This window comes from Rattus rattus, chromosome 14 (assembly GCF_011064425.1).
Source record: "Rattus rattus isolate New Zealand chromosome 14, Rrattus_CSIRO_v1, whole genome shotgun sequence".
In the NCBI taxonomy this organism is placed as follows: Eukaryota; Metazoa; Chordata; class Mammalia; order Rodentia; family Muridae; genus Rattus; species Rattus rattus.
In genome coordinates, this window is record NC_046167.1 from 67853151 (window position 1) to 67864679 (window position 11529).

The 11529-nt window shown below is 53.0% G+C and overlaps 1 protein-coding gene across 1 annotated transcript in view; it reads right to left on the reverse strand.

Annotated features, from left to right (window-relative positions):
• The window catches only part of Phf2 (PHD finger protein 2), a 68325-nt gene extending 64690 nt beyond the window's left edge, over positions 1–3635 (reverse strand). Inside the window, exon 1 of the mRNA XM_032884451.1 lies at positions 3484–3635. Coding sequence (XP_032740342.1) covers positions 3484–3581 — 98 coding nt within the window. The 5' untranslated portion in view covers positions 3582–3635. The remainder of the gene's footprint in view (positions 1–3483) is intronic.
• Positions 3636–11529: the final 7894 nt, after the last annotated feature.

An 11529-nucleotide genomic window follows, 5' to 3' on the forward strand; every position in this document is an offset into this window, starting at 1 on the left:
ACCCATCTTCCAGGGAACACCACAGGAACCCCAGAAAAGCAGAAGGACGATCAGACATGGCTAAGACAGGATTGGATGAGGAATCTTGCAGTGGCTTAGAGAGAGGCCAGTCATGTACAAGCTATACATTTCAGGGACAGGATGGAGGATCCTTCCCCATGTTCCCCACTCCCCACTGACCTCTCCATGAAATGCAGGATAAGCTCCCTTCAGTGTGCCACACACGTCAAACCATAGGATTGTCCCCAAAGACATTGCTTGCAAGGGTGCTCTGGACCTTGGTGCCATCCCCGAGGCACACTCACCAGGGACTCAAGCTTAGGCTTAAGAAAGCAGCTGCCCCAAGCAAGTTCTAGGCCAAAGAAGCAGTGAAGCACCAACATTCTACCACTGTAAGTATGGGTGACTATAAGCATGGGTGACTTAAGAGATCCTCGTTTTAGTCCTCCCCAAAGCAAGGCTTGCTGGAAATGTATAATGTGAGCCCAGGTAGGACAAACTGAGGCTTTCTAGTTATTGAGGAGGGAGGGGGGTGTTGTTTCAAGACAGGGTTTCTCTATGTAGTCCTGGCTATCCTGGAACTCACTCTGTAAACCAGGCTGGCCTGGAACTCAGCTATCCACCTGCTTCTACCTTCCAAGGACTGGGATTAAAGGCGTGTGCCATCACTGCCTGGCTACTGTGTTTATTTTTATGGTTACTGTGTATTGCAAGTTACAATAATGGTCCATTTTGGAGAATGATACAAAGTTTCCTTTTAAAAGAAATGTTTGCCAGGGTACAGAATCCAATGCTGTGTGGGATCTGGAAACAGGAAAAGTACATCCAGGAGGGAAATCTGGCTAAAGAAGTTTGAGTAAAGGGTGGCGCTCAGTCCTGAGTATTGAGCCAAAGTTCTCGCCTTGGTTTCAAAGCTGGCACGGCCAACTAAGTAACTTACAAGTGGAGTGGAAGGTATGTGTAGCCAAACTCAATCCTTCTGTTATTGGTGTTTTGGTATTTTTTTTAATTACTTTTAAATTTGATTTTGGAGGGGAGCTCATGCCATGGTTTGCATGGGTAGGTCAGAGGGCATCTTGCATCTAGCATGTGGGTCCTAGGATTAGAACTAGGCTAGTCAGCAAGCCTTTATCTGCCGAGCCACCTCACCAGCCTTTGTTACTACTTTTGAGACAGGGTCTCATATACCCAAGGCTGACCTTGAACTTGATGTATATCTAAGGATGGCCTTGAACTCTTGATATTCCTACCTTCAATCTTCCAGGTGCTTAGATTATACACATGCTCTACTACTCCTGGGGATACCATTTAAAAAACTTCTTCAGTAAGCCTTGTTTCCTCAAGATCAAAAGTGTAAAACCATACCAGCTGTTCAAACGTGTGCTAAGATGTAAACTCTGAGGGAATTAATAATCCAGGTGCTACATAGCTCTGAGGAGAACCATTGGGGTCTTCCAGGAATAACTGGAGGGGGAGACACACAGGGAGCTGACCACACGCCTTCCACTCATGAACAAGAGAGACTTGAGAGGGGCCCAGGGATCTGTTCCAGACTACAGGAGCAGGAAGAGGCCCAGGCCTTTCCCTCCCTGCCTCACTTAGGCCCCAACCCTTGACCCTGCACAAAGCTAGCCAGAGCTCTGGACCCACGAAGAGGCACCACTCAGGGTGCACTTGAGCATAAGAAAACACCTGCCGTGAGTGATCCCTTTTACTGCCCAGAGCCCCAAATATGTGTAAATGCATCTGTGCTAATCAACTGCCTGTCTCAGATCATAGCAAAATCCTCAGAGAAATAGTAAGGTGACTGACTAGACCTCCAACAACAAAGCAAACAATAAACAACAAACCTCTTCCAGTGTCAAGACTGGTCAATCATCTCATCCCCCCTCCTTTCTCTGCCTCAGCAGCAGCCCCACTGACAGGTACCCAGGGGTGCTATAGGCCTTGGATTGAGACAGGAAGAAGAGGTGCCACCACTCTTGGGGTTACTCAAGTCCAGATTCCCAGCGTTTCTGGGTTTGGAGAGACTTCCAGGCTCTACCCACTATAATCTGGCCACAAACCTCTCAGATATGGAAGCCAGTTGGTCGCTGTTTATAGTGGCCCTGCTTGGAGCAGAGCCCAGGGGTCACACAGCTCTGAGTGCTCTCCACAGTCCTAGATATTTGAGGGAGACAACACAGGATACTCTAGAGATTCCAGGGAGCCATAAAGGGCCACCCCTCGTAAGGCCAGCCAGGTTGCCCTACAAGAGTGGACCTCTGTCCCAGGGCCTACAGATGTGAGGAGGCCCATCACATCCTGACCACCTAGCTCCCCACACTTAAAGATGAGTAGACCAGAGACCACAGCTCCCTTTCAAGACTCCCTAAAGATCCTGGATGTGCGATAACAGAAGGGTCTTCTCTCTAGAAGGAAGGACAGGGACCGTGTAGAACCACACACTCTTCTCTCCCTCCAGCCTGCTACTAGCTGCTAAAAACTCACCCCAGGGGACAGGCAGACCTGTCCAGCTTCAGGCCAGCCCTCTTGAGGCCCAAGCACATCCCACAGGCAAAGTCAAACACAAGAGAACCTGTTGGAGCAGTTTAAGCAGGATGATCACCTCTTTCTCCTCCTCTTACTTCTAAGTAGGAAGGGACTTAGGCTCTTAAAAAGTAGACACAAGGCCAGGTCATGGCCACCGGCAAGGGCCCAGAGGGCGGGTTTAGTATCGCCTAAGCTTACCTCTTTCCCTCCTCCCCATCTTCCTTAAAGAGCATAAGGTCATGTCAAAACTGGGGTGTCTCTGCCTGAAGCAGAGAGGAGGGAAATGGGGAGCTGAGCAGGCCAGGAAATAGGCGGCCAAGCCACAACACCCCCACCCCAACACACAGACACTCACATCGGTCTGTCACTGCACTCCCGCCTAGGCCCGCAGGCCGGCCCGAGCCAGTAGGCACGCGGGGTCCCCGGAGGGGTCCTGCCCGCCAGGACAAGGTCCCAGGGAGGTTCCCGGGTTCTGGCAGACACTGGGGGCACTGGCCGCTACCTAGCTACCGTCCCCCCCGGTCCACCCTAGCCCTGCCAGCTCCGGAGCCCGCCAGTCGCGCCTCTCGGGGGACCCGCGCCGGGCCGCGCGCCCGCCTCTCCCGGCCCGGCCGCCCCGAGCCCGCGCGGGGAAAGTTCCTGCAACTTCGCAGGGGGCTGGCGGCGGGGGCCCCGGGCCTGGGCCTCGTCCGGCTCCCGGCCTCCGCGGCCACTGCGGCCCCGCTGTCAGACGACCGGGTCCCAGCCCCAACGCGGCCGGAGCCCCAACTTCCCCGCGCCCCTCGCTCGCCCCGGCCGCGGGCCTCGCTTTGTGCGCGGCGGCCGTACGCCCCCGCCCTGGGCACAAAGGGCGCGCGGCCCGGCGGCCGAACGCGGCTGCGGTGCCTGGCGGGGCCGGGGCGCGCGGCTGGGGCGCGGGGCTCGGTGGGCCGGGGGGCGCGGCGCGCTCACCTGCCGTGGAACCAGTCCTTGCAGGCATCGCACTCGATCATGAAGCGGGTAACGTCGTAGGGCAGCCGGCAGACGCAGTACACGGGCACCGTCGCCATGTTGCCGCGCCGCCGCTCGCCCTGCCGCTGCGCTGCCCGGGTCGGGCCGGGCCGGGCCTGGGGCCGCGCGGCGAGGGCGGCGGGGGCGGCGGGCGCGGGCGCCGCGGCCGGAGCGGACGGGGCCAGGGGCGCTCGGCAGGGCCCGCGCGCGCGCTCGCGGCCGGGCGCGTCCACACAATGCCGGCGCGGGCTGCTGGGGCGCGCCGGGAGCCGCCCGCCGGGCCGCGGGGCGCAGGGCTGAGAGTGCGCGGGGGGCCCTGCCGCGCGCGGGACACAAAGCGAATGGACGCGCGGGGGTGGCGGGCGGGGAGCCGCGGCCCCACCGAAGGGACCCCCGGCCGCCGAGCGGCCGCTACGTCAGCGCCCCGGGTGGCGCCGCCTCCGCCCGCCGGCCTGGGCCCGCTCCTGCCGCCGGGAAGGCGGGCCGCGGTAGAAGGTGGGCCGCGCGCGAGCCTGGGGGAGCCAGCAGCTGGGCCCGGGGGGAACCCCGCGGGAGAGGATGGCCACGGGACGCCGAGAGAGACCAGCCGCGGAGCCCCCTGCCCCGGACTATGTGAACACAACCCGAACAACCCTGCCTTAGCCAGAAGCAACTCCTTGGCCTTAACTTTCTTCTGACCCCGAAGTGGGATGGACAGGGGGATCTTCCTCCTCTTCCTGGGCCCGAGAGCCTCCCTCCCATCCCGAACTGCGACCGAGTTACTGGCTCTTGAACAGCCTCCCCTTCCCCTTCTTTCTAGCTGGGGCTGCCTTGCTTCCTAGCGCGATCGGGTGAACTTTCCCGGTGCTCCGGCAAAAGTCAGGGGACCCGAGAGTGAACTATTGTAGGACACAGCTTACCTGGCATTGGTGCAGCCCAGGACCCCTTATTACAACCCATAGACACCCTCCCCCCGACCTTAGGAGCGGAGGACATTTCAATGACTCCAACTGAGCCACAAGGCTATGGGGGAAGACAGGGGTTATGTTGTTGCTCTCACCCCTGCAGTCTTGCCCTGAACTGGCTCTCCTGTCTCACCTATCCTGCCTAGGGCTTTTTTGTTTATTGGTCAGTGGGATATGAGTGAGGGTCCTTCTCTGTTCCCTGCCCAGGTCGTTCCTGATGAGCAGGTCCACATATTTAGTAAGAAACCTGTCTGCTAGATTTCCTACCCCTCTGCCTATCCTCACACAACACGTGGAGATGCTAGTCTCTGCAGATAAATTCCAGAGTTTCAAAAGACCTCTGCTTACCTTGACAAAGCAGAGTCCTAGTCATCCCTGCCCAGAGTGCAGCTGCCAATCAGGTCCGTTGCTGGCAACTCAGGGGGGGATAGCCTGTTATTGAGCCAGGATCTGCCCTCACCCTTCCCAAACAGGTGAACCCAGGGCCACAAATCAGGATCTGACCCAGGGCAAACTGTGTAAGCAAAGAGCACACATGTGGAATGGGAGACAGGAAAACGACCTCGGAAACTGGGGACAGGCAGGGTACCCCATCAAACTATACACAACGAACTGCCTGCCCGAGTTCCAGCTGTCACCTTGGGTCTCCTCTGTACTGGGTGGCTCTTCCTGTGACAAGGCAGGGATAGCCATTAAGTCCCTGTCCCTGCACAGCATGAGCACCCTTCTGGTGGGGCAGGCACCACCGTGTTACCTAAGGCACTCTCCCCAAGAGGTGGTGCAGTTGTCATTTAGCGGAAGTAAAAAGACCCGAAGCTCAGAGCAGCTAAGTGCAGAAGGGAAGTAGCCTGCCAAGGGTGGGGGCAGAAGGAGAAAGGAAAGCGGGTGCCCCTGCCCAAGTCCTGAGCCTGTTCCTTTCACCTCACCTTTCTCCCAGAAAGCCAATCCTCCTTCTGGTGGGGTACTGACCACTGAGTGCCTCCGTTTACTCTTCTTACCTTCTGACATTCTCTCTGGCAGTCAGCCGTGCCCGTTACAGCTGCCCCTGTGCTTGAGGATCAGACACTGATTCTCAGAGCCCTCCCGGGGCTGCTAAGCAGTGCTGCAGGAAACAGACCCTATCCCAGGCCTCTGGCCCTAACTTCTGTTTGTTTTCTCCATCCCGTCTCCCACCTCCTATCCCTAGATATTTATTGAGCACCCAATATGCTGACAGCTGTTCACCAGCACTCAGAAGACTTTCAGCTTTCCTGTTCATCCTGGAGTAGGAAGAACCAGGAATGGGGGGTTGGGGATTTAGCTCAGTGGCAAGCGCAAGGCCCTGGGTTCGGTCCCCAGCTCCTCTTAAAAAAAAAAAAAAAAAAAAAGAACCAGGAATGGACTTAGATTCGAATCGATGGTAGGAGAAGGAATGGGAAGGCTGAACAGGTGAGTCACCCTCTTGAGAACATGACCCAGGAGACAAGGAGGTGATGGTGAGGTGCTCCTGCTGGCAATGAGAGGTAGAGATGCTCCAGGGCAGGGGCAGTGTGGTCCGGTGGCCCCCTCTACTGGTGCTTCCTGCCCCCCTCTGTTCCTTAGGGCTCAGCCCCAATTCAGCATCCACACCTGTGTTCCCACACCACCACTCATATCCCCATTGGCTAGCCTGTGGCCCCATAGGGGAAATGGCTCACAGGTATGTGGTCCCCACATCAGCTTTGTATCCAGGAACTCCAGTGGCACCATGACTTCGGTACTGCACAGCCGCCTAGCTTCTTGGCACAGACAAGTGCCTCCACTGAGGCAACTCTGTTGTCTTGCTTATAAATATCAGTTTCCCAGAATCCTTCCTAGAGTGCTGGCTTCCCTGCCAAGGTGTTTTGTTTTCTTGTTTGTTTTTCCATTTATTTAGTGTATGTGTGTGACCATGCACATGTCACAGAACAGCTGGGCAGTAGTCAGTTGTCTCTGCCACGTGGGTCCCAGGGACTAAACTCAGGTCGTCAGGCTTAGTGGCAAGCACTTTGCTGGCCGAGCCCTCTTCTCTGGCCCCTCCTCATCAAAACCATTTGAGCCCTTTCCTGAGAATTCTGCTAAGGTGAGTTAGCTGTCCTGGGCTCTTTGTTGTATCTGTGATGCTGATGTTGCATAGTTTTGGATCACTGTACTTTGCAGTGAGGTTTGTAAGGAAGCGGGAATTTTCTAACTTTTGTAAGATTGCTATGGCGAGTTGTGATTCCGTAAGATTCCATACCTTTTTTAGCATAGATTTTTAATTCCTTAAAAGTTTGTTTCTGGGACTGGTGAGACAGTTCAGTGGGTAAGAACATGTCCTGTTCTTGCAGAAGACCCGACTTCAGCTCCCAGCATCCACACTGGCAGCTTACAACTTGTAGCTTCAGCTCCAGGGGATCCCCTAACCTCAGGCACATGCACTATGCAGACACACTGTACATGTAAATAATACATTTTTTTTTAAAAAGGTTGTTTCCTAGGCTGGGTGGTGGTGGTGGTGGCGGCGGCACAGGGCCTTTAATTCTAGCACTTAGGAGGCAGAGGCAGGTGGATCTCTGAGTTGGAGGCCAGTCTGGTCTGCAGAGTAAGTTCCAGGATAGACAGGGCTACACAGAGAAACCCTGTCTCGAAAAACCACAAAAGAAAGAAGGTAAATTTGTTTCCTGGAGCCTGGTAAAGTGTTTGCCCCACAAGCCTGGCAACCTGAGTTTGATTCTGTAGAACCTATATTAAAGTGAATGAGAAAACTAACTCCACAAAATTATCTTCTGATCACCACACAGGTGCCGCGCGTGCGTGTGCGGGCGCACACGGACACGGACACACACGGACACGGACACACACGGACACACACACACACACACACACATTTTAAAGATTTTTTTTTTAAAAAAAGATTTATTTATTATATTTGAGTACGCTGTAGCTGTCTTCAGACACACCAGAAGAGGGCATCAGATCTCGTTACAGATGGTTGTGGGCCACCATATGCTTGCTGGGAATTGAACTCAGGACCTCTGGAAGAGCAGTCAGTGCTCTTAACCACTGAGCCATCTCTCCAGCCCTAAAGGTTTATTTTTGAAAATATATTTTGAAATGTACAAATCTCCAGATTTGTCTGTCTATCTATGTATCGTGTATCTATCTATGTATCTGTGTATCTATGTATCTACATATCTATTTTGGTGAGGAGAGAACAACCAGGGGGAGCCAGTTTCTCTTTCTACTATAGAGTGCCTGGGGATCAAGCTCAGGTGGTCAGGCTTGGCAGTTACCACCATTACCTGCTGGGGCGCCTTGGTAGCCCTCTACGTTGTTTTTAAATGACTCTGTATGAAATTTCCGAATGGGTGAGCCGACTGTCTTTCCATTTAATGACTTTGAGCTAAGTCTGGTCAGGTCACTTGCCTTGCCTCCTTGCTCTATTCCTGAGTAGTGTTTTTAAGAACTACTACATTCATTTATTTTTCACATTTACTTAGTGTGTGTGCAGACAGGGGTTCAGAGGAGAGCATGGAAGAGTCCGTTCTCTCCTACCATCAAGTCTGGAGGCAGCAGACACCTTTATTTACTGAGCCATCACGCTGGACCATTGACTATATATAGATATAGATATATAGATATATATTTGCCTGTATTTGCATTTTTCCTTTTTATCTTTTTTAGTTTTTATTTTATGCGTATGGGTGGTTTTGCCTACATATAGGTCTGTACATCAACTGTGTTCCTGGTGCCCACGGAGGGCCGAAGACAGTGTCAGATCTTCTTAGGCTGGAGTTGCAGACTATTTTGAGTTGCCATGTGAGTGCTGGGACTTGAACCTGGGTCCCCTGAAAGAGGTGCTTCAGCACCTCCCCCAGCCCTTCTTTAAAAGTCTCTGGTAACCATAACTGAAAACTACCTTGAACCCTGAATCCTCCCACTGCTCTCTCTTGAGTGTGTGGCTTATAGTCATGTATCACACCTGGTTTATGGGGTGCTGAAACCTAGGACTTCACGTGTGCTAGGAAACACTTTACCAGCTGAGCTACATCTCTAACAGAATTCTCTTGTTTATTTTTGTTTTTTGGTAGTTTGTTTTGTTCATTGTTAGTATGCAAAGTTGATTTTCAGTGTTGATCCTGTATATTGCTTTCTACTGAATCATGTCTTTTAACAAAGCTGTGAGTGAGTGCGCACACATGCAGCTTCAGCGTTTAGGGCTGCCCTGGACTCGTGCACACTGCCTAACAACTCCCACCGGTCCTCCAGACCGTCCGTAGTGTGACTTCCCTGGTACCTACTCCATGGAAGTTCTCACTTGCTTTGCTGTTCTTCCTGAAACCTTCTACCCCTTCTATCTCATTTTTACACTGATTCCTTTTTTACTTGTGTGCTTACATAGCTTGTAATCCTGGTCTCTCCACTCAGGTGATGTTCCGTAGCCCTAGAGAACTCTGCCTTCTGCAGCAGGCTTAGTGCCAGTCCCTGGAGTGATCAGTCAGGACATCAAAGATCGGATGAACATCCCTCTACCCAGGAGAAATCCTCTCTATCAGTTGGTCCAGATGTACGGCTTTTGGCGAACTTGTGCCAGGCTCACAGTGGTACTTGGTTCAGCCTCTCAGACTGAAATTCCATCTCCCCTTGTGCAAAAGTGGCAAAAACCCCTCTGTAGTTCTGCCTTCTGTATGTTCATCCATGTACATCCAGATAGATACATATATATCCATCCCCATCTATCCATCCCCTGGGTGAGCCAGGCCCTGCTGGGGTATGGAGAGGTAGGTGGCACTACTGTGGGCTCAGAAGCTCCCATTTACCAGACATGAAAATCCAGAGACCAGGAGCCCAGGATAACAGGCCTTTATCATTCCTGATTCTGGAAGCCAAAAGATAAAAGGTCTGCGGGACTATAGTCCTTCAGAGGTACCAGAAGCATCTGTGTCTGGACCCTGTCCACCTTCTCGTAGCTTTCTGGCCTAGGACAGTGTCACTCCAGTCTGCCCATGGCCTTGGCTCTGTGCTTCTGTGCCCAAGTTCCCCTTTTATAAGAATGCTACTTATACTGGATAAGGGTCTATCCTACTCCAACATGACCTTGTCCCAACTCCTTAGCTAACTGCATCTGCAGAAGCCTTGTTTCCAAATAAGGTCACATTCTGAGATCCTAGGAGTCGTGTCTTGGCCCAGTGAGTTTGGAAAGAGAGGAGCTTGGTTCACACCCTAATGTAGGTTGCTACATCTTTACAAAACACTTCCACATGACCTCACCTGAGGGCTTCCAGGTCACTTCGGCCTGAGTCACAGCCATAGGTTCCTGAAAGAGCTCACAGGGTGAAAATAGGAGCCTGAGTACCCTAATGTGGTTCTTTGGAAAATGCTTGAGCAGTACCCAGCCACGCAGCAAACCGGGTGTGGAGGATACAGGCAAGCTGGCAAACCCACCAGCAACAGACGCATGACAAAAAGACCCTTTCCCTGTCCACTCCATGATGTGCTGAGCAGACAGCAGAAAGCGTGTTTCCAAGATAACCCGGAATAGGATAGGCTTGAGGAGAACTGTAACCAGCACATTCGCAGCTGTCACCGTGCTTGCCCTGCAGCAAGAAGGGTGGCATAGGCCGACTCTATCTCTTTGGTCCATGTAAGTGATGTATGGATGAAGGTATAGATCACTCAACATTCTCTGTCAGACAGAAAATGGAGAATGGAGCTACATTAACCATATCCATCAAATGTGTATCCTCCCTGGAAATTCCGGCCTGCCTGTCAAAAGGCCAGTGCACGTGCCTTGCCAGGCGACGGGGCCTGTTCATAGAAACAGCTCCTGTGCTCTAAGGGCCAGCACCACCAGGACTAAGATGCGATCACAGGACTCACTTACGGAGTGGCATGTGCCACCCCTCACTCCACCTCCTGCCCTTATGTTCACGTTCACAACAGATGGCAGAGTTACAGCAAAAAAAAATCATAAAAGTTCCTTTTTAAAAGGTAAAACAACCCCCCCCCAGAAAAAACAAAAGCAAAAAAACCCCAACAACAAAAAACAAACTACCAAGAGCATCAGACCTACCACTGTGTACCATCTGACCAGGAAGCCCACCAGGTTGAGTTCATCTTGGGTGTGTACAAGGCCTTAAGTTCTGAGTTTGGTCCTGAGTTCTGGCCAGTGCCACATATGGCCAAAATCCCTGAGCATCTTGTCACTGGCCTCCCAATGATCCCCTTCAACTCCAGTGGTGTGGAAAAACAGTGAACCTGCCTCTGGCAAGATGAGGTTCCAGTTCCACATCCCTGGTGCCTCCAGAACCCTCTGCTTCCTGTTCAAGCCTAAACTTCCCATCCTTATGTAAGGTGGAGGCATACCTTGGAGCCAAGAGGTCTCTTAGGCCCAGAACGAATCTAATCCAAGTGATATGCAAGCGGTGAGGGTGTGCATATGCGGCCCAGGGTCATCCCTGAGATCCCTTAGTGTTTTTGTTTTGTTTGGGGCTAAAACTAGCCGCCCCTCACTCTAAGCCAGAATGCCCTTCTGTTCAGTTTGCTGTCCCCAAGTTGAGGTGGGTAAAGGATTCAGAATAGTGAGGTTTGTGGCTGTTAACGCTAGGAGACTCTGTGGGAGTGCCATGGGCGACAGTATTTTCAGAATAAAAGTTCTCTGTGCTCCGGTTGCTGGGCCATTCTTTTGGGATCCAGAGTGGACACAGTCTTCCCTGTGACCGTGTTTCTGTAAAATGATACAGGCCTGGCTACCAAGGTTCACCCTCACTGAGACCCTGGAGACCAAGTTAATAGAATCGGACAAGAGGTTATCTCCTCTGTAATTTGGAAGGCACAATACAGGAGACGCACGCTGGTGGGTCAGGCGCCCCGTGGCTGAACCTCCGATTATTCGTGGGGCCTACGGAGGCCGCAAGAGCCACCCCGCGCAAGGTTCCAAACGCGGCTCTTTTAGCAGCAAGCCTGACCCACCGAGCAGGCGCAGTCTTAGACCTCGTCACGCGTTTCCGCCCTGGCGCCGCGGCGGCTTTGGGCATGGCTCGGCTCCGCCCCGAGATGCGCGCGCATCTGCTGCACAATCGCC